Raw genomic sequence first — 24,353 nt, forward strand, 5'->3', positions numbered from 1 at the left:
ATTACAATGGGCTTTTAATCTCAGTTACTTCCATTAGAAACCTGTAATTATAAACTTTTATCAATTTTTCAGTGGAGTGCTAAAACATCATGAAAATTAAACTTATACTTTAGCTTGAAAAAGTGAAAAACAAGGATGAGTTTCTATTAGGTTAAAAAAGAGAAAGAAAGAACATAGCACACTTGATATAAAGAACATTGAGGCTGTTTATTTTCTTCAACATTCCAGCTATGTTGGTGTGCCATAGGTTAATTTAAAAAATTATCTTGTTGAACCAAACTCTCCACAAAGTGAATGAGATTTTCTGTGGGTTTCTACTAATCTGTAGTATTGTAGTTTCTCAGACAGCAACCATCTATCAAAGTCATTTCTCAGTGGCTCTGTGGGCCCCCATCTGTTTAACCAACTGGAAAACTGTGTCACGCAAGCAGTACATATGAATTCTACTCCTGCTGTGTATTTTACATTTGCACAAAGAAATATGTGAACTTTTGTTAAAAGTACTTTAATACATGAAAATGTTCTTTTATGGTAGATGTTTTATACTGAACAAGAGATTCTTATGAGACAAACTTGCAAAAAAAGATAATGCTAGCTTGGCAAAACTAACAACAAGCTTGCACTCAACAATAAGTACTCTCAACATCAAAAATAAAACAACACACTTCCAAAAAATCCAAGAACAATCTGTCAATAGGAAGAAAAGCCAATTCTTCCAAAGGTGACTACTCATTCTGACCTTTTGAATTGTTATCCATTATAATTTAAGCCACATACACCCTTGGTTCATAAAAGAGGCATCTTCAAACCTAGCATGACATAACACAAATATTTATGTATTACTTCTTAAAATAACATATTGATACGAATTGGGCAATGAATTTGATTCTTCATAACCTTCTAAAACAAGTACAATGAAAAATAGCTGTTCTTTTGAAAAGCTACTCTCACAAATAAAACCATTTTCATAGTAAAAGGACCACAAACAGTGGGTCTTCATCATACTTACAAAATGTTTTTAATACTTACAAAATTTAACATATATATAATTTAATATTCCAATACATTCTCAATTTTCAATTATATACACAGTATACTAAAAAGAGCATTCAAAGAAATCTGTTTGGCAATGATTCTTCTTGACTTTCAAAAGCTAAAAATGCTCAAGGATGAAGCAATTTTTTTCATATAAAAAGTAACAGCTACTGTTGGAGGGGAAAAGCTACATTTTAACATTAAAGTGTCAAAACATCTCTTACACAGCTCAAAACAAAATCAACATGAAAATAAATCTTTCCAGTTTTCAAATTTTTAATTTTACAGTCAAAGAAAATGGAACTAAATATAGCACAAGGACAGAAAAAATGTGGCAAAGGATCTAAAACTGCCAAATTAAAGAAAAGAAGAATGCAGTAGGAGTAAATCATGCTTCAAACGTTAGCTTCATCACAAATAACAGGTCAATTAGCTAGAGCAAATGAAAAAAATCTGCAAATAAGAGGGCTGTTAAAACAACCAAATTAAGCTACAGGTTAGCAGTATGCAGCTCACAATGCTCTATATTAGTTTCAGGCAGAAACCATTATCCCCAGAGGATTAGCTGGCCCTGATCAAACAGAATTCTTTAGTTAGTAAAGTGACAGTTGCATCACAAATCTGACCTTTGAACATCACGCAAAGAGTAAGAACAGAAAAAAGGAGACAGCAATTGGAAAGAAACTAACCTGCCCTGTGATTCTGCCCAGCAAGGCCCATATTCCTTGCCCTTCACTTCGAAGTTTCCCATTCAGATTCTGTAGTTCTTCTAATGACTCACATAGCTACAAAGTAAATAATCAAATTAGTAAACCTCACTAATGTGTAGTAAAATATGTGAAATAATTTATCAACAAATGTCCAAGAATACCTACATCAATATGCCACATATTTTTAACACATTCAGGGCATACTATAGGGATGAAGCTATCCAATTATCTAGCAGCACCAACAAAATGTAAGCTATTGCTTGTTTCATGTTAGCATTTTTATTAATAATGGTAATGATACCTACCATTTATATATTCCATTTATAGTTTGATACATAATTTCACATGCATTCTGCTAATTAATCTTTATGACTCTATGAAGATATATTTCTACCATTTTCCAATGAGAAAACTAAGGATCAGAGCTGTCACTTGGCCCAGAGAACAGAATTAGTAAGAATTTCTAGGTCTTCTGAATCTGATTTCAGTATGATTTTCACTACAATATGGCTGATTACTAGAAACTTACTTCCTGCTATTTTTTTGTCATTTAAAATGTTTTCTATCAATAAGTCAGCACCCACTGTTATATGCCCATGTTATGTATTACCTAACCTTTTTCACATCTTGCTTTCGTGATTTCTTTTGAATCTCAACCCTTCTCAATGATTAAAGAGGTACAATGGAAATTTAAATTGGGGAAAAAATTCTTTAATCTAAAGTAATGTTACGATTCAATTCAAGATAAGAAGAGTAGTTTAAAAATAAGTTTCTAAGCCCAGGATAGGCAGGGACCCAGCACCAAGAGATTGAGAAAATCATCTTGACCAAAAGGGAAGAGAGAGAAATGAGACAAAATAAAGTTTCAGTGGCTGAGAGATTTCAAACAGGTTCGAGAGGTTATCCTGGCAGTTATTCTTATGCTTTACATACATATCCCTTTTTAGTTTACAGTGTATTGAGTGGCTAGAGGGAAGTACTTGAAACTGTTGCACTGTATTCCAATAGCCTAGATTCGTGAAGACGATTGTATAAAAATAGTTATGTTTATGACTGTGTGATTGTGAAAACCTTGTGTCTGATGCTCCTTATATCCAGGGTATGGACAGATGAGCAAAAAATATGGATAAAAAAAGCAAAGGGTAGATGGAAATACTAGTAGTCAATGAGAGGAGGGTAAGGTGTCTGGTATGTATGAGTTTTTTCTCTTTATTTTTCTGGAGTGATGCAAATGTTCTAAAAAATTATCATGGTGAAGAATACAGAACTGTGTAATAATACTGTGAGACACTGATTGTACACCATATATAGAACATATGTGCGTGAATTTTTCTCAATTAAAAAAAATTTAAGAAAAATACAATGAAACTATACTACACAAACAGTGAACCACAGATTAAATCCTTGGACTATAGCTAATATTATAATCATTAAAATGTTCCATACCAACGCAAGTTGTTAATAACAGGATGTTACATGGGAATCCTGCATTTCATGCATGATTTTTTGTAAACCTACAACTTCTCTAATAAATAAATTAAGTAAATAAGCAAAAAATAAAAAAAGTTTCTAAATTTTCTACAAACACAATCTACAGTACTATGTACTGGTTACAAATAAGGCCTGGAGTCAGAAAGCTTACTCTCAAACACCAGCTCTATGACTTGACTATCTATGTGAGAATTGACCCGGGGCTCCATCTTGGCAGGCGAGAATTCTGCCACTGAGCCACCATCGCACTGCCCTGGGCATATTATTCAACCTCCTTAGGACTCAGTTCCTTCTTTGAAAATGGGAATAATAATCATACCCTGTATTATAAAGTTAAGGTGAAAATTAAGTAAATTAATACATGTAAAGCTCTCAAAATTGTGCCTGGCACATAGAAAGTGCTCAGCAAATGTCAATGATTGGTGATAACGAGTTTAGGAATTGCTCAGAAGGGCCTAAAATTTCTAAAACAATTTTGAAATAAAATATAAATAGAAATGCCATAAAACCACAAAAGAAATCACTAATAGTGTTTCATTATATCATGTTGTTTGCTTTGTAGTCAACTCACCTTATTATATTCCACATGAAGCTTTTCTTGCTCATTCTCTAATTTATCCTTTATATTCTTTTGTTCAGCCATATTTTCCTGAATTTGAATCATGCGCATATTTCTCTCTATTTAAATTAAATACCCAGTTTTACTTTACTAGAAAGTAAAAGCTGATATACAAATACACAATGGAAGAAACTAGCCATTGAAATCATCACATCGATAAATTTACACCGTTTAAAACAGTTTTAAGTCTATTTACAAATACATGAACCTAGCATTTTACAATAACCCACAATTTATTAGGAAAATGAGTAAGTCTTTACTTGATATACATAGCCTGGCTAATAAACTTCTAAAAATTAGCAGCATATCAAATATTTTCATTAGCAAATTGTTCTACTCAGAAGTGTACATATATCGATGTCTATACTGACCAAAATAATAATTCACAAAATCAGCAGTGAGAGCTGGTTGTTTATGCTTTCTCCTTCCATCCACACTAGAACTAGTATCTGAATTGTCCACTGGGAAGATATCTGTACTGATCCCCATTAGTTCTGCTTTCCGCATCAGTTTACGAATGGCTGAAGCACTACTAGTGAGTGGTCTAGGCAGTTTTTCCCTTGGAACCCAGGCCTGGGGCCTGGTAGATCGAGCTAGCTCTGCTTTGGCACGATATTGCTGAAGTCGGGCATTGATCCTTGCCTACAAAAGAAATGTTTACATATTTTAAAAGACATTAAGTGGAACATACACCTTCTTATGATTTTTCTTCCATCTTTACAGATAATAAAGCAAACCAGAATCTCCTATAATTAGGGCAAATTATATCTATCCATGGCCCTTAAGATACACTACACAATTCTTGGGTTACTATTAGCTAGATCCATCCCTTGTAAGAACAGTTCTAATCAATGATCAGATTTGTGAGAAATTAATTTGATTAGTTTCTGTTTTCAAAAACTGCAAATTACTTAATTTACACAGAAATATAATTTAAATGATGGGCAAACTAATAAATCCTTTGTATAAATGAACACTACAAAAGAATGAAAAAAGATGTGATCAACACTCTGACAGCATAATTTTCTCTTAAGTTAGATTTTTCACTGTACTTAGAGATATGTTTTATAAATCATTGCTTTGTTGGTTAAGTGAAGACCAATTTATTTAGTCACAAACTATACTCACCATCTACCCTAATGATAGTTTATTTTCTGGGTAACTAACCAAATTTCACAATTATATTCCATGTATCCTTGGCAAAAACACACAGGATCTGAAATCTATAACCTTGAAAGGAAAAACACAATAGCTTTGGCATAAATTGCATACCTGTGCTTCTGGTGATAATTGCTTCTCCCTCTCTTGCAAAGACATTTTACAATATGATTGCAGAGCCAAGTAGTTTTTTCTCTTCCATTTTCTGTCTAATCTATCCGCATGTTGTTTACAATAAGCAAAAAATGGATCTGCTATATCCTACACCAAAAATAAAGGAGAAAAAAAGTGATCATTTTTACTCTAAAGGATCATAATAAACCTAACATAAAATAATAAGATTTTCTTTTAGAAGAATCTCCTGCAATGTTGGTTATTTCTATAATAAATTAAGAAATCTGTATATATAATAATAAAGATTGCTGCTTTACAAACTTAAACATCTGTATATCAACTTCAAACTAACAAAATTTCTTTAAGAATCTTCTGTATTTAAAAATATTGACATCAAATCTTATACCGTACTTACATATTGTATTATCATTTTAAAAAACTGTTTAAAAACAGGATTTTAGTCATCTTAGGTAAAAAATTAACTAAATATAAAAGTTATACATATATAGATTATATTACAAAATGACAATACATCCAGAAAATATAGGACTAGCCAACATAGATAAGTAAGGTATTACTAACTGGCTAGCAATGCACAAGAATATTCTACCCAGCACAAAAACGGTCAAGAACAGACCTTGTCAATAAAGCACCTTATGTATTCACCTCAACTCTTTAACAAAACCCTAAAAACCTCCAATGGGAACAATGTTCTCTCACAGCCATCTTTCATGGTACTAGCCTAAAGGAGCAATTTAATGATGTGAAGGTATATTTATCCCTAATTTAGCATGTGACATTTGCTCACTTTCACTTAACTTCTATGGCTGAAGGATTCTATTAATTCATAAAACACTCATACCTATCGTATACAGAATATGACTACCTGAACCAGAGGAAACTAAATCTAAATTTAAATTAAATTTTTATCTTTTAAATTATATTTATCAAATTTAACTTAAAATATATAGCAGCTTCTTTACCATTGTGAAAATATTATGTTTATATTTATTTTTACTAAAAAAAGTAATAATAATCTACCTAATGTCAAATAAGGTTGTATGCAGGAAAGCAAAATTAACAACTTCTAACATAAGTCTTCACAAAGGCATTAGGTATGATCTGTTTCACCTTATTAATAGCTGACATACATATTCCTCTCAGGCACAAAAACATGTATGATTCGATAATTATATAACATTTTGGAAGTATCCAATTTTATTTTTCATTTTCTAATGAATCTGTTAGAACAAAAACAGAATCTACGTTAATTTATTCTGCATCTGAAGTTTATTTTCTCCAACACCAATCTTATCCAGAAAAATTCGAATACTCTGTTCACACATAACTAAAAATTATTCATCTGGATTTATTATTTTACTAAATATTTTCTTACGCTTAGTTTGGACCATTCCAAATCCGTTATTATTATTATTATTATTTTTTTTTTTGCATGGGCAGGTACTGGAAATCAAACCTGGGTCTTCAGCATGGCATACGAGAACTCTACCACTATGCCACCATTGCCCGCCCCAAATCCACTATTTTAAATTAAGATTTAATAATGCATATACAAATGGGGTCATATAGCGAACATCCCAATTTAGACACTAATACAAAACCCACGACGTTAATTCAAAATAATAATATAATCGCTGTAAAAACCAGACTGGCATGTATTTTTCCTATAGATTATTTTAGAAAATTAAACAGGGACTGTGCTGTGTGTGCATGTGTGTTGGTGAGTATTTTGGAAGGTGAATGAGAAAAATGTAATTGAAAAAAGAAGGTAGAAAAATAAGATAAGTCAAACATATAGAACACAGGATAATATAACTAATTTAGAGTTGCAATGATAAAAGATAAAATATAGAAGATTTTTTCTTCCAATGGAGACTGTTGTTTACTTTCCTTGAATAATAGAAGCTAGAGTCATGCTAATATTTAGAGTTTAGATAGAGACAGATGATACATTTTAACTTAAAATGCACGATAAACCAAAATTAACTTAATCAACAAGCTTGATTATATCATGTTCTGATTTGCTGAATTCAACTCTCTAAGAAATACAAAATAATTAGGACAATATTAACTAGACCCCTCTGGCTGAGGAAAAAAACAATGAGAAACAAAGACCTGGAAAGGAAGAACCACTGAGAAGCTAGCCCTACTCTAACAAGAGAACCTGGAAAAGAGGGGTTGACACTACTGAAGGGCAAAGACCAGATAACATATCAGGCCCAAAGACATGAATGCCCAGAGAGTGAGTTCTTCTATCTGCTTTTGTATTACAATAACAAAGTTAAATAGTTGCAACACAAAATATATACTCACAAAGTCTAAAATATTTACTACCTGGCACTTAATAGAATAATGCTCTAAAAAGGAAAGGGTGGAAAGAATTTAGACATTATTAGAGTAATCCAAGTGAAAAAGGATGACTTGAACTAAGTAGGTAGCAATGACATTGGTAAGAACTTGACATATTCTAAACACTTTTTGATGATTTAACTGGTAGTATTTGTTGATGGATTTGATATGGAGTGAAAGTGTTACAAGTAATTGCCATACAGCATATTCACAATAATTACAAAAATAAAGTATGAGTAACCAAATGCCTAATATGGCCATATAAAGGTAACACTGAAGCTATAATGCATAAATGTCTACCTTTAGCAATGTAACTTCTTGATTAACTCATTAAAAACTATGTGACCCAACAAGAGCACATTCCTATCAATCCTGGTTTCTCTTAGTACTTTAAGGTATCCATTCAATAGTCAAAGATCTAATACAAGCACTTGAAGTTTATTCCATGAATGATTTCACCCTATTAAGTCAAAGGATATGGAAAAATCAATAAAATCTATAAGTAATCTTACAGTGTGTCATAATATGGTTTGAATATTCTTCTAACGTAATCTGTAATTTTCACAAGCGAATGAAAAAGAACAGAAACTTCAAACAGATCCTCACCAATGAGATAAAGCGGCTACTATGCTAAGTAGTTATAAAAAGTCATGGGAAATATGCAAGAGAATATTCTGCAAGACACTGCCCTCCCTCCTAGGTGGGACATGACATCCAAGGGTAAAAATCTCCCTGGCGGCATGGAAAATGACTTCCAGAGATGAGCATGGCCCTGGTACCATGGGATCAACAATGCCATCCTGACCAAAAGGGTGGAAAGAAGAGTAACAAAGTATCCATGGCTGAGAAAGTTCAAACAGAGTCAAGAGGCAACTGTGAAGGTCACTCTTATAAAGGCTTCAGTCAGACATTGCTACCTATCATAACTTGCCAAACTTCAACCAAAATCATTCCTGCCAATCCTAAAGACACTTAGGGCATTATATAAGATTCTACAAAAGTTCCATGCACTAGGATTACCTCCCAAAAACCTATAACCTCCAGATGGGTCCCTGGACCAGATAAGTTTTAAAATGTAGAAGGGCCAGCTTCTACAGTACATCAACTAATTTCATTTCCCTATCCCATATTATCAACAGCCCCCTCCAACATGAAAAAGTTTGAATGGGCATAACCTAAATACCCCAAAGAGTGGGAGAAAGAACAAAGGTGATGGGAATCATACAGAGAAAGCAGAGTTAACCAAACAAGTATGATTGCTGAATCATCATACTGACATTTCTTTTAGCCTCCAGTACCGAAAGCAGTTAGAAGTAAAAACCTAAAATTGTGCAATTGAAACCCATACCAAACTCTGAAATCTGTTCTACAACTAATTGTTGTGATATGCTTTGAAATTTATTGTTTTGTATATATGTTATTTTTCACAAAAGGAAAAAATATGTATTTATTCTAGCCTCTAGTGTTTTGGAGCAGCTAGAAGGAAAACTCAAAAATAGTGGAATGGTAACCCACAACAAACTCTGAAATCTGTAACTACTTGTTGAAGAGTACTCTGAAAATAATTGCTGTTTCTTTTTCTTTGTATATATGTTATATTTGACAATAAAAACATTAAAAAAAAGTCATGGGAAATATGGCTGAGCATTTGAACCTACGGAACCTGACTGAGGGGCTCACTCGCTTTTTCAAACTTTCTTTTAATTCCTATAAAAATAATCACCACGAGGTAAGAAAGCTGGTTTAATAAACCACTTCTTCAAAAAGAAAAACACAAAAACAAAAACAACTTTCCAGCATATCATATAAAACTGAAACAGAAGGCAAAATATGCCCACAAACAACAAATTTATTTTAATTTAAAATTCTTGTTCTAATTAAACATGCTATTGAATTGCATGAATCCAAATCTACAGAAATACAATAATGTAGAACTAGCCAAGCCCTCCATTTTAACAGAATGCTTACTGCCAGAAGCAAACCTTAGATATTTATTTATGCAAATTCTTGGAGACTGAAACATTGCTTAGAACACCTTGTAATTTTCAGATTCTATAAATACTTATAAAAACAAACGAGGAATATATGCAAATGTTTTAAATGTACCCCACTCCCACCCACAAAAGCATACAGTTAGCAAAGCAGCAAAAGTCACATTATCTAGTACCCAGGATTCCAGGATTCCCAATCTATCAAGGGAAGCAACAAGTCGAGGAAGAAGCTTTAGGTCCAATTTCATAATCCATTATGATTTATTTCAAATTCTCCTATATTTTCCCCAAATTAGGTCACAGATATAAACATTCAGATCACAGACTGCGAACAATTTTATGTAGTGTAATATTTTGTTTTCTTTGTTTAATTTCAATTTCCATATGTTTAGGTGGCAGGAGGCACTCTCTAGATCACTACAGACACCCCATCACACTCCACTCTCCCATACCTGGCTGCCTCACACATTTTTGTTAATTAACTAGCTATGGTCTACCCAAAATAATCATGCTATGCAAAGGAACCCAAATTACCATCCTTTAAAAGTTAAAGCTCTCAAGAAGTTTAAATAAAATGGCTGTAAAAGACCCATCCTGACTGCAAAGCTTTATGTTTTCCAGAAGTAGAGTACTATTTTAAATATAACCTATAGGTTCCCTAATTAAGGTATTCACCTGGGATTTAACAGGTCCTGAATATTACTTTTTTACAACTCTGCATCTCTGGCCACCTCCTAGAGTTCTAACCATGACTAATCCACCTAACCCTATTGTATAATTATACCTCTACGTCTGCCCAACAGTTGTGAAAATGCTCAGTAAGCACTCAATACATTTCATCAATTAGTTAAAGTAAAACTCAGAATCAGAAACAAACAAAAACCTAAATTTATCCAAAACACAACTGCTATCAAATCAATTTAATCATAAAATATATCCCCAAAATTTACACAACAAATTTTCTTTATCAGATTACCTTTTTTGTTTCCTGGCTATGTGAAAGATGAGGTAAAAGACAAAGTTTTCAAGATAACATTGAAGATTTACCCAAAAAACGAAAGAATATATCAATATGGCAATATAAACAGTTACTGAAAACCTTTCTCCAGAGATTCAGTGAATAAAAAGACAGTTTTTACTTTTTCAGAACTCTGGAGGAAGGTATAGACTGGAGAAGGATCCCACAAATGCTGAATCCAAGAAAGAGAAAAATATCAGATAGGGAACTTCCATCCTGGACCAACCAGTCCTCTCCCCCTCCCCCTCACTTGGTCTCCCACACCTCCAGAAATACAAAGAGGCAGTAGCCAGGATCCTTCCCACTCCCCCCACCCCTGCCAGGGTCACAGACTATAAAATCTCTCACAGCAGAGAAACAATCCCCATCTATATCCAGACTCAGAGACCCAAGCCCACTGGGAACCACTGCAGGACTTAAGCCAGTGGGGAGGGTGGTATACAAAAGGGCAGCAGGCAAGAGCTTCCAAAATGGAGGATCAAAGAGGTAACTGCAAAATCTTCCCTAAAAGAAGCAAGTAACCAGGCAGAGACTACCCAACTGACTGTTTGGTGACCTGGGGGACAGAAGAGGACATTTTAAGGCCCAGGTCAGTGAGGGAAGAAGAATCTGAAAAAAACACTGACAGAGACTGTGTTTCTAGCCCTGGGTCCTGGTACCCCTCACCCACCCTTGATAAAACAGCAGCTGGAGGCCCAATCTTTGCCTGGGGGGTGGCTATGAACTGGAGAAGCTGGGGGAACTCTCTGCCACAAGTAAAGTGGGGGGCACAGCCCCATATTGAACCTGATCTTTATCAGCAAAGGAGGGCAAAGGAACCCTGCAGTTTCAGCAAGGCCTAGTCAGATGATGCCAGAGCTTCAAAAGTAAAGCACCTCTGAGGGCAATTAGGTCACCAAACAGCACCATCTGCTGGGCAGGACAGAAAGTGCAGAGGAATTGCAGAGCTTTTCAAAGCTCTTTAGACCTTACCTCAGACCCACTGGAGATGGTCTACACCCCTAAACAGGTATCCAGTACTGTTTTGGCAGAGAAATACAGGATGACCCAACTTACAAAGCAGTGCCCTAATACAAACCGAGACAACTACTAAATCCTAGACAACAGATAATCAGATGACCAGCTATCACCAAAAAATCACACAACATGCTAAAACTCAAGAAGAAATGGCCCAGTCAACGGAGCAAATCAAAAAGAGGAGAAACTGAATCTGGAGTAACTAATCAAAGATGTGCAAACACATTTCCTGAGTCAATTCAAAGAATTGAAGGAAACTGTGTCTAAAGAGATAAAGGTTAGTAAGAAGACACTAGACAAGCATAAAGAAGAATTTGAAAGAATACACAGAAAAAGATCTGTGGGGGGCCTGCTTCAGTTACCTGGGGCCTGGGGTCCCTTGGCATCTGACTGTGCTCTCCAACAGTCATAGGGCCCCATGGGGAAGTGGGACAACTGAATGGCCTCTATGAACCCAACAGCAATGGCCAGATCAAGGGGTCCAATCCAGTCTTCAGGGACAATACAAGATTATCTACATCGACCAACGCCCACCTGGGAAGAAGTGAAAGAGCAACTAGAAAAGAAAAAGAAAGGCTCCAAGGCACTGGCTGGATTTGAAGAAAAAATGAATAAGAACTGGAAAAGTAACTAGAAAAACACAGGGAGAAATTATTGAGTGGAAGTGAGAGCTCATCAAAAAAAAGACAGAATGAAAAAAGAAAAGAAGAAATCTGGTAAGTATTCATCTTCATCAAGCTCTGATTCTCCCAGCAGTTCTTCAGATTCTGAGGATGAGGCTAAGAAACAAGGGAAAAGAAGAAAGAAAAAGAACCATTCTCATAAATGTTCGGAAAGTTCCATGTCTGAAACTGAATCAAATTGTAAGCTTAGTAGGAAAAAGAAAAAGAAGTTAAAGGATTCAACTGAGAAAGAAAAGGACAGTAAAGGATTTAGAAAAAAAAAAAAAAAAAAAGGAAGATATATCCTGAAGATAAACTTTCATCTGAGTCCTTGTCAGAATCCGATTATACTGAAGAGGTACAAGCAAAAAATAAGAAAAGCAAGAAGAATGAGAAAAAGCAACAGAAAAGAAAAAGAAATATAAGAAACACTAGAGAGAAGATAAAGAAGGCTGCTTTGTTCAAGACTTGATCTTCCATAACATTAAGAAAAATCAGGATTCCCTTATAGAGAAAGTGCAATGTCTAAGGAAATTTCAGCCATGAAAATTATGACACATTTACTAAAACATATGATTTTTCTTGTTTTGTGGCTGCGTGAAACAGGGCCATAATTGTTGCCTGCTGCTTGAATCTTTTTTTCCTCTTTCAGTGCTTACTGTCTCTGGGAGATAATACACTGCAGTCGTACTAGTGGTTCAGATTATTTAGGGACAAAGACATTTCTGACTATAATCACTTAATTATAAATCAGCAGAAATTCAATGTGAATACAGCTTTAAGATATTATCAAAAATATTCAGACAGTTTTAGTTGGCATTTTTGAGGTGGGGATTACATTGATATTCCAAAATCCTGACTCTGAATATAAAGTGCATTTTAATTTTTTTCCCCTTATATACTTTTTATTTACCTGGGGAAGGAACTTTTAGGTTGGGGGGTGGGAGGTTTGCTATCTCTTTGCTAACAGAATAGTGTGTCTTTGATCCTCATACATTCTATTTTTGTGGATGCAATAGCCATGCTTCCTGGGGAGGTCAGAGCTGGATACCGGCAATCTCGCCCTTTACCGAGCTTAGTGCATCCTTAGACTCTGTCATATGCTGTCGTGAATGACCAGAGAAATGGCCTTGTGGTACATGAGAAAACCCCAAATGCTCTGGAATTTACCTCGAATTCAATAATTCTGAATATTTTTTAGCATTACAGTGTTATGTCATATGAATTAATTTTGACTACCCTTTGGCTTTAGAGAGGAATCATTTCAAATAAATACTAGCACTTTTTGAACTAGACAGTTAAAAGAATCTAAAATGCATGTTTTATACTGTTAAGTTTTAACCGGTTAGGAAAATTTTATATAATCAATACAGTTATTTTTTTGTATACATTTTGTTTAGGCTGCATTATTTAGTTTTTGTAACTCTTGCCACTTTAATAAGTTCATTACTGTGTTTTGCCAAGATATTTAGCATGTAAATAGTAGGTTTTGATATTTTTCTTTAACAACTTCATATTGAAAAAGACATCATAAACAAATTAAGAGGCAGTCCTGGTCTGCTGTGCCTTGTTATATAAAGCTCTTGCCAGAATTTCATTTAATTTAATGTTTTAAAAGTAAAAAAAAAAAAAAACCACAGAAAAATAACAGATTATGGAAATAAAAAACATTGAAAATGAAATTTAGAATATACTAGAGACATACAACAGCAGATTTAAGAGGCAGAAGAAATAATCATCAAGTTAGAAGACAAATCAAATGAATCTGAACAGATAAAAGAAGAAATGGAGAAAGAAAATGGATAAAAATTGAGCAGGGTCTCAGGGAAATGACTGACAATACAAAGAGCACAAATATATGCATTGTGGGTGTCCCAGAAAGAATATCCAAAGAAATAATGTCTGAAAAATTTCCCAACCATTATAAAACATAAATATATAAATCCAAAAAGTCCAATGTACTCTAAATGAATAAATCTGAACAGACATACTGCTAGACACATAGTAATCAGACTGCCAAATGCCAAAGAGGAGGAGTTGTATTTAGGAGTTGTAACTGGTATTTCTAAATTCTGAAATACTGAGTTAATTGTAGATAAGCTGGTTGTTCCCTATAACTTTGGGTATTTATGTGATATCTGAGACCCAGAGTTAGAGCACTGAAGCTATGAAAGTCAGCTTTACCCCATTCAGCAACTCTTTAAAAAGCTGAAAACATGATCAGACTTTGAATACAGATATGAATGAAGCCAATCTCGATAGGAAGAAAGTAAAACCGAATACTGGGTAAAGGATAATACGGCCCATATTTTCAAACTTCAACCTCTGTGCAAGATGACAGGGAGAGAGGTTGATCTGGTGCAAAATTTATGTTTTTGGTAGCACATTATCAAATTTAACTTATATGGTCAGTTTATTTGAACAATATAATTATATGGAATCTTGGCGTGAGGTTTTGTTAGTTTGTACAGGTTAATGTGATACCCCTAGGTATCCCAGAGTAATGTGGGCAGAGAATAAAAAATATTTGCAAAGGCCCCTAAGGGAACTGGGGAGAAAGGAGGAAAATTCAACTTCCCCATCTGAGGAATTCCTGTTACTCTTGCAAGCAGAAGGGACAACCAATTCAATAGGCTGAGGCCTCCATCTTGGGGCTCGCCCCTTTGAATTTTATTCCTGCAAAGGAGAGGCTAAGCCTACTGATAATCATGCCTAAGAATCACCCTCGGAGAACTTGTACTTGTATAAATAAAGGACTTGTATGCGGAAAACTAAAAAAAACATTGATAAAGAAATTGAAGGAGACCTGAATAAATGGAAAGACATTCAGTGTTCATGGATTGGAAGGTTAATGCATGAAGATGTTAATCCTATTCAAATTTACCTATATTTTCAATGCAATACTAATCAAAATTCCAACAGACTACTTTGTAGAAACAAAGATGCTAATTAATCAATATTATTTGGAAAGGTAAGGGGCCTCAACTAGCCAAAAACATCTTAAAAGGAAGAATGAGGTGGGAGGTATCACTTCCTGACTTTTAAGTATATTATAAAGCCACAGTGGTTAAAACGGCATAGACAGACATACTGATCAATAGACTGGAATTGGAGGGCTCAGAAATAGACCCTCAGATCTTTGGTCAGCTGATTTGGTAAGGTTCCCAGGTCCACTCAACTGGGACCGAACTGTCTTTTCAATAAACGATTTTGGGAGAACTGGATATCCATAACCAAAAGAACGAAAGAGGACCTGTATTTCACACCCTATTCAAAAATTAAGTCAAAATGGATCAAAGACCTAAATATTAAAACCAGCACCATAAAACTCCTAAAAGAAAATGTGGGGAAATATCTTCAAGGTCTAGTGATTGGAGGAAGTTTCTTAGATTTGACACCCAAAGCACAAGCAATAAAAGAAAAAGCAGATAAATGGGAATGCCTCAAAACTGAATACTTCAGTGCTTCAAAGGTCTTTATCAAAAGGGTGAAAAGGCAACTGACTCAATGGGAAAAAATATTTGGAAACAGCATATCTGATAAGAGTTGGATATACAGGGTATATAAAGAAATCTCCAACTTAACAATAAAAAAATCAAACAACCCAATTAAAAACTGGGCAAATGACATAAACAGATATTTCTCCAAAGAGGAAATACAAATGGCTAACAGGCACATTAAAAGATGCTAAACTCCACTAGCTGCTAGGGAAATACAAAAAAACAACAACGAGATATCACTTCATATCTACTAGAATGGCCAGTGTTAAGCAAGCAGGCAACTACAACTGTTAAAGAGGATGCAGAAAAACTAACACTTATTCAACGCTGGTGGGAATGTAAAATGCTAGAGCAGCTGTGGCGGAAGATTTGGCAGTTCTCAGGAAACTAAGTACTGAGTTGCTTTCTGACTTGGCAATCCTGCTGACCAGGATTCAGCAGGATTCATACTAAGAAGATCTGAAAGCAGGGATACAAATAAACATTTGCATACCAATGTTCACAGAGGTATTTTTCAAATTGCCAAAATATGGAAACAATCCAAGTGTCCATCAATAGATGAATGGATAAACAAAATGTGGTATATATATATGTGATGGGATATTATTCAGCAGTAAAAAGGGATGAAGTCCCAATGTGAGTGACAATATGGATGAAATTTGAGGATATTGTGTTAAGTCACATGTCAGACACAAAAGGGCAAATATTGTATGATCTCATTGACATGAATAACACTGTGACTCATAAATATAAAATATACAAAATAGTTTACCAGGATATAAAATGCAGTTAAAGAATGGGGAATGGGAAAACCTTTCAACCAGCCGGGTCCCACACCCAGGGAAATCTGATCAAATGCCCAGACACCAGCAGAAAATAATGGATGACGCTCGGAAAATTGAAGATATGGCCCAGTCAAAGGAACAAACCAATAGTTCAAATGAGATACAGGAGCTGAGACAACTAATGCTGAATATACGAACAGAAATGGAAAAACTCTTCAAAAACCAAATCAATAAATTGAGGGAGGACATGAAGAAGACATGGGCTGAACAAAAAGAAGAAATAGAAAATCTGAAAAAACAAATCACAGAACTTATGGGAGTGAAGGACAAAGAAGAAAAAATGGAAAAAACAATGGATACCTACAATGGTAGATCTAAAGAGACAGAAGCTACAATTAGTGAACTGGAGGATGGAACATCTGAATCCCAAAAAGAAACAGAAACTATAGGGGAAAGAATGGAAAAACTTGAGCAGGGGATCAGGGAACTGAATGACAATATGAAGCACACAAATATACATGTTGTGGGTGTCCCAGAAGGAGAAGAGAAGGGAAAAGGAGGAGAAAAACTAATGGAAGAAATTATCACTGAAAATTTCCCAACTTTTATGAAAGACCTAAATTTACAGATCCAAGAAGTGCAATGCACCCCAAAGAGAACAGACCCAAACAGGCGTTCTCCAAGACACTTACTAGTTAGAATGTCAGAGGTCAAAGAGAAAGAGAGGATCTTGAAAGCAGCAAGAGAAAAACAATCTGTCACATACAAGGGAAACCCAATAAGACTATGTGTAGATTTCTCAGCAGAAACCATGGAAGCTAGAAGACAGTGGGATGATATATTTAAATTACTAAAAGAGAAAAACTGCCAACCAAGACTCCTATATCCAGCAAAATTGTCCTTCAAAAATGAAGGAGAAATTAAAACATTTATAGACAAAAAGTCACTGAGAGAATTTGTGACCAAGAGACCAGCTCTGCAAGAAATACTAAAGGAAGCACTAGAGTCAGATACGAAAAGACAGAAGAGAGAGGTACGGAGTAAAGTGTAGAAAGAAGGAAAACCAGATATGATATATGTAATACAAAAGCCAAAATGGTAGAGGAAAATATTATCCAAACAGTAATAACACTAAAAGTTAATGGACTGAATTTCCCAATCAAAAGACATAGACTGGCAGAATGGATTACGACTCAGCAATACCACTGCTAGGTATCTACTCAAAGGACTTAAGGGCAAAGACACAAACGGACATTTGCACACCAGTGTTTATAGCAGCATTATCTACAATTGCAAAGAGATGGAAACAGCCAAAATGTCCATCAACAGATGAGTGGCTAAACAAACTGTGGCGTATACCTATGATGGAATATTATGCAGCTTTAAGACAGAATAAACTTATGAAGCATGTAATAACATGGATGGACCTAGAGAACATTATACTGAGTGAGTCTAGCCAAAAACTAAAGGACAAATACTGTATGGTCCCACTGATGTGAACCGACATTCGAGAATCAGCTTGGAATATATCATTGGTAACAGAGACCAGCAGGAGTTAGAAACAGGGTAAGATAATGGGTAATTGGAGCTGAAGGGATACAGACTGTGCAACAGGACTAGATACAAAAACTCAAAAATGGACAGCACAATAATACCTAAGTGTAATGTAATTATGTTGGAACACTGAATAAAGCTGCACCTGAAATATGGTTTTTTGTTTGTTTGTTTGTTTGTTTGTATCTTTTGTTTTTGTTTTTTTCTTTTTCCTTTATATATATATTTTTTTATTAGTATTATTATTTTAATTCTCTTCTCTATATTAACATTCTATATCTTTTTCTGCTGTTTTGCTAGTTCTTTTCCTAAATCGATGCAAATGTACTAAGAAATGATGATCATACATCTATGTGATGATACTAAGAATTACTGAGTGCATGTGTAGAATGGAATGATTTCTAAATGCTGTGTTAATTTTTCTTTTTTTTGATTAATAAAAAAAAATTAAAAAAAAAAAGAATGGGGAATGGTTGCTTAGTATGTGCAGGATGTTTAACTAGGGTAAACTTACATGTTTCTGAATGGACAGAGGTAATATGTTATTGTGAAAATAATAAACTGTGGAATACTGTGTGAGTGTGGTGGAAAACGAAGTTAAGAATCATATATGTCTCCCAAGGAAAGTTACAGGTTAAAACATGGGAAGGTATATCACAGTGAATCTTGTGGTGGGCACTTACACAGGGGACAAGGAGTATGGGAGGATTGGGGTTTTCTTTTTTACTTTTATTTCTTTTCTGGAATAATGAAAATGTTCTACATTCACTCATGGGTCTCTGTGCATAAACGTAATGATACTATGAATGAGTGACTGTATACTTCGGATAGTTTCTATGCAGTGCAAATATACCTTAATAAAACCGCATAAAAAAAAAAGGAATGACTTCCGGGAATATGGCCAAATAGAGTGGCTCGAGCTTAGCCCTGTTTCACGCAGAAATTAGAGAATGGACAGAGGGGTGTCTGAAGTGGCAATTCGGGAGTGCGGCTGACCTGGGAGAGCCTACTGCACCACATGCAGCAGCCCCGGTAGCAGAGGCCAAGGAACTGAGATGCAGAAAGCTGCAGCCTGACGTTGGGGAGCGGAGCCATGGAGCCCGTGGGAGTGCACAGACAGCAGCTGGGACATGGAAGCAAGCCATGTTGCATTCCTTGGACGTGCTACCCTCACCAACGCAGCCCCGTAACCAGTGACTCACTCCACACTCCACGCACCTGAACCCTGTCATCCGCTCCCATTCCCCATGCTCCAGGCACCCCCACCCCATGAGCCCCAGTGCATGTACCTGCCCCACACCCTCACCCTAAATGCAGCCCAACCCACCTCTCTTGCACTCCTCCCAAGCACTACCTCTCCCTTCCTGTTCCCTGCAGACTGTTACCAGCACATAAAGGCTGTGGGCACTAATCTCCATACCTAGGCTACCCTTGCCACTGCCACAGCCCATAGTGTTGCACAGCCTCACTCCAACCCACCTGAGCTCTGTGCATCTGGTTACAGCACTCCCAGGCCTATGCATGTGGACCGATCCACAATCACGCCATTCAACTCTGGGACCCTCACATTCCAACAGTTCTAGAGCCACGCATGCGCACGGCACTCAGCCACACTTAGCAGCTCCGACAAAGTGCTGACCTGCACAGCCAGGCCAGATCTGCCCCCAATCCACAAAGGCATAACATCAACCTGCTGCCGCAACTCTACACATGTGACAAAGGGCACCATGCCTTAGAACAGTGCACACCAGGGTTATGCCCCCAAGATGAGGGAACATACACAGCTACATCCTCACTGGCTGCTGGGTACCCATGGTCGTAAGCATCAGCGTAACATCCCAACCTGCGTCCATACCTACCCTGAAACAAACCACAACACTGAGTGCCCACCCTGTGCTCTGCTCCCTGCTGTACAACTATTCCACAAATACAAGGTCTTAGACTACTAAAAGAAATCAACTACCACAGCAAATCAATCAAGATATTTACATGTCACGAAAACAGCAGAAGATCATTAAGTACATCACAATGCAAACAGATAAAGTGCTGCCTAATGACCAAATTAAAATACCAGAGGATACACAGACGCTGGAACAACTAATCAAAGATGTTCATACAACTCTACTTAATAAAATAATTGGGATAGAAAATGACATAAAGGAGATCAAGAAGACAGTAGAAGAGCATAAAGAGGAATTTGAAAGAATAAATAGAAAAATAGCGGATATCACAGAGATTAAAGACTCTGCTGAAAAAATAAAAAACATACTAGGGGAATGTAACACCAGATATGAAGACACAGAAGAAAGACTAAATAATACAGAGGATAGGATAATTGACTTCAAAGACACAAAACAGCAAATGGCAAAAGTGATGGGAAAAAACTGAATGGAAACTCAGAGAAACGATAGACAAAACAAAGCACACATATATAAGAATTATTGGTGTCCCAGAAGGAGAAAAGAGGAGTAAAGGGCTAGGAAGAGTAGCTGAGGATATAATGGGGGAAAACTTCCCAAGGCTCATAAAGGACATAAATATACAAGTCAAAGAAGTCCAATGCACTCCAAACAGAATAAACCCAAATAGGCCTTCCCCAAGGGACATACTAATCAGTCTGTCAAATGTTTAAGACAAACAGAGAATGCTGAAAGTGGCAAGAGAAAAACAATATACTACATGAAAGGAAAATCAAAAAGGACTGAGTTCAGCCCACTCAAATACCACACTGGAGGCGAGAGTGGATATATTCAAGATCCTGAAAAAGAAAAACTTTCAGCCAAGAATTCTGTACCCAGACAAACTGTCCTTCAAAACTGAGGGAGAGATTAAAGCTTTCACAGACAAAGAAGTACTGAAAGAATCTGTCAACAACAGACCAGTCCTACTAGAAATTAAAAAAAAAGAGTTTTGCCAGATGAAAAAAAAGACAGCAGAGGGGGCGGGCCACGGTGGCTCAGCAGGTAAGAATGCTTGCCTGCCATGTCCAAGGACCCAGGTTCGATTCCCGGTGCCTGCCCATGTTAAAAAAAAAAAAAAAAAAAAAAAAAGACAGGAGAGGGAGGTCTAGAGGAGGGCATAGAATTGAAGAGTACCATTAAGGGTAATTTAAAGAATACAAAGAGAAAGAGGGAAAAATATATATATAGATCTGGAAAATAAAAAAGATAAGATAGTGGAATGAAGAAACACATTTTCAGTAATAACTGAATGTTAACAGACTAAACTTACCAATTAAAAGATACAGATTTGCAGAATGGATTAAGAAACATAATCCAGCTATATACTGGTTACAAGAGACTCATCTCAGACGCAAGGATACAAATAGATTGAAAGTGAAAGGATGGAAAAAGATTTTCCATGCAAGTTGTAACTAAACAAAGCAGGAGAAGCTATACTAATATCAGACAAAATAGACGTTAAATGTAAAGACATCATAAGAGGAAAAGGAGGACACTATATACTAATTAAAGGGTAAATTCACCAAGAAGATAATAACAATCAGCAAGGTCTATGCTCCCAATCAAGGTTCTCCAAAGGACATGAGACAGACATTGGCAAAACTGAAAGGAGCAACAGATGTTTCAAAAATAATAGTAGGAGACTTCAATACACCACTCTCCCTCTGTAGATAGAACGACAAGACAGATCAACAAGGAAATAGAGAAGTTAAAATAACTTGATTAATGAATTAGACCTAACAGACATATATATAGGTCATTGTACCCCAGAGGACAACGTTGTACTTTTTTCTCTAGTGCTCATGGAACATTCTCCATAACAGATCACGTGCTGGGGCACAAACAGGTCTTCATAAATTTCAAAACACTGAAATTATTCAGAGCACTTTCTCCGATCACAATAGGACGAAGCTGGATCTCAATAATCACCAAAGATTAAGAACATTCACAAATAATGGAGATTAAATAACACACGCTTAAACAACCACTGGGTTAAAGAAGAAATTGCAAGCAAAATCAGTACCTATCTGGAGATGTATGAAAATGAGAACACAACTTATGAGAACTTACGGGATGTGGCAAAGGCTATGCTGAGAGGGAAATTTATTGCCCTAAATTACTATATTAAAAAACAAGAATGAGCAAAAATCAAGGACTTAACAGCAAACCTGGAGGAACTTGAGAAAGTACAGCAAACTAATATCAAAGCAAATAGGAGAAAAGAAATAACAAAGATTAAAGCAGAGATAAACGAATGGGCGAACAAAAGGACAATAGAAAGAATCAATAAAATGAAAAGGTCGTTCTATAAGAAAATCAAGAAAATTGATGGGCCACTTTGTCAAGACTGATGAAGGAAATAAGAGAGAGGATGCAAAAAAAACAATCAAAAATGAGAAGGGCTGTATTATCACAGATCCTAAAGAAATAAATCATAAGAGGGTACTATGAACAACTACACGCCAACAAATTAGACAACTTAGATGAAATGGACAAATTTCTAGAGACACACAAACGAGACTCAGGAAGTAAGAGAAGATCTCAACAAACCAATCACAAGAGATACAATCAGTCATCAAAAATCTTCCTACAAAGAAAAGCCCAGGGTCAGATGGTATCACAGGAGAATTTTATCAACCATTCCAGCAAGAACTAACAGCAATTCTGTTCAATTTTTCCAAAAAATTGAGGAAAAGGAACTCTACCTAGCTCATTTTATGAAGCTAATATCATTCTAATAACAAAACCAGGTCAAGATGCCATAAGAAAAGAAAACTACACACCAATCTCCCTAACAAACACAGATGCCAAAATTCTCAATAAAATATTAGCAAATCGAATCCAGAGCACATTAAAAGAATTATACACCATGAACAAGTGGGGCTTATACCAGAAATGCAAGGATGGTGCAACACAAGAAAATCAATTAATGTAATAACACCACATTGACAAATCAAAAGAGAAAAATCACATGAGCATCTCCATTAATACTGAAAAATCAGTTGACAAAATTCAGCACCCTTTTCTGATAAAAACACTCCACAAGATAGGAATCAAAGGTAACCACCTCAATATGATAAAGGGAATATATAAAAACCAATAGCCAGCATCATACTCAATGGAGAGAGACTGAAAGTTTTCCCCCTAAGATCAGGAACGAGACAAGGATGACCACTGTCACCACTATTATTCAACATTGTGCTAGAATTTCTAGCACGAACAATCAGGCAGGACAAAGAAATAAATGGCATCCAAATTAGAAGGGAAGAAGTAAAACTCTCATTACTTACAGATGATATGATACTATATTTGGAAGATCCTGAGAAATCTACAGCAAAGTTACTTGAGCTAATATAAAATTAATGTGCAAAAATCAGTAACATTTTTCTACACAAGAAATGACCTAGCTAAGGAGTTAGTTCAGGAAAAAAATCCATTCCAAACAGCAACTAAAAGAATCAAATACTTAGGAATGAACTTAACTAGGGATGTAAAGGACTTACACTCAGAAAACTACATAACATTGCTCAAAGAAATCAAAGGAGATCTAAATAGGTGGAAAGACATTCCCTGCTCATGGATAGGAAGGCTAAATATAGTTAAGATGTCAATTTTCCCCAAACTGATGCACAGATTCAACACAATACCAATCAAAATTCCAACAACCTACTTAGACATTTGAAAAAGCTAACTACCAAATTCATCAGGAAGGGAAAGAGACCCCAAATAGCTAAAAGCATCCTAACAAGGAAGAACAAAGTGGGAGAATTAACACTCTCTGTGTTTAAAACCTGTCGTAAAGCCGCATGATCAAAACAGCATGGTATTGGCACAAAGATAGAAGCATTGACCAGTGGAATCAAATCAAGAGTGCAGAAATAGACCACCAAATCTACAGTTCATTGATTTTTGACAAGGCCCCCAAATCCTCTGAACTGGAACAAAATAGTCTTTTCAATAATTGGGCATGGAAGAACTCGATATCAATAGCAAAAAAGAATGAAAGGGGACCCTATCTTACACCCTACACAAAAATTAACTCAAAGTAGATCAAACACCTAAATATAAGAACTAGTACCATAAAGCTCCAGAAGAAAATGTAGGGAAACATCTTCAAGACCTAGTAATAGGAGGTAGCTTCCTAAACTTTACACCTAAAGCATAAGCAAAAAAAGGAAAAATAGATGAATGGGAACTCCTCAACATCAAATGCTTCTTCACCTCAAAAGACTTGCTCAAAAAGGTAAAGAGGCAGTGAATTCAATGAGAGAAAATATTTGGAAATCACATATCAAAGGTTTGATTTCCTGAATATACAAAGAAATCATACAACTCAACAACGAAGAACAAACAACCCAACTGTAAAAT

At 35.7% G+C, this 24,353-nt stretch overlaps 1 protein-coding gene and 1 pseudogene across 3 annotated transcripts in view; one reads left to right on the top strand and one right to left on the bottom strand.

The window, feature by feature from the left end:
- PHF14 (PHD finger protein 14) overlaps window positions 1-24,353 on the bottom strand; it is a 236,051-nt gene that overhangs the window by 146,537 nt on the left and 65,161 nt on the right. For all 3 annotated transcript variants that reach the window (XM_077122758.1, XM_077122768.1, XM_077122776.1), the window contains exons 8-11: window positions 5,128-5,274; window positions 4,227-4,497; window positions 3,808-3,914; window positions 1,725-1,820 (exon numbers count right to left, since the gene is read on the bottom strand). In XM_077122758.1, coding sequence (XP_076978873.1) covers window positions 1,725-1,820; window positions 3,808-3,914; window positions 4,227-4,497; window positions 5,128-5,274 — 621 coding nt within the window. The remainder of the gene's footprint in view (window positions 1-1,724; window positions 1,821-3,807; window positions 3,915-4,226; window positions 4,498-5,127; window positions 5,275-24,353) is intronic.
- On the top strand, window positions 11,942-12,657 carry LOC143679011 (protein FAM133B pseudogene; annotated as a pseudogene).

The sequence above is a fragment of the Tamandua tetradactyla genome, chromosome 1 (assembly GCF_023851605.1).
Source record: "Tamandua tetradactyla isolate mTamTet1 chromosome 1, mTamTet1.pri, whole genome shotgun sequence".
NCBI lineage: Eukaryota > Metazoa > Chordata > Mammalia > Pilosa > Myrmecophagidae > Tamandua > Tamandua tetradactyla.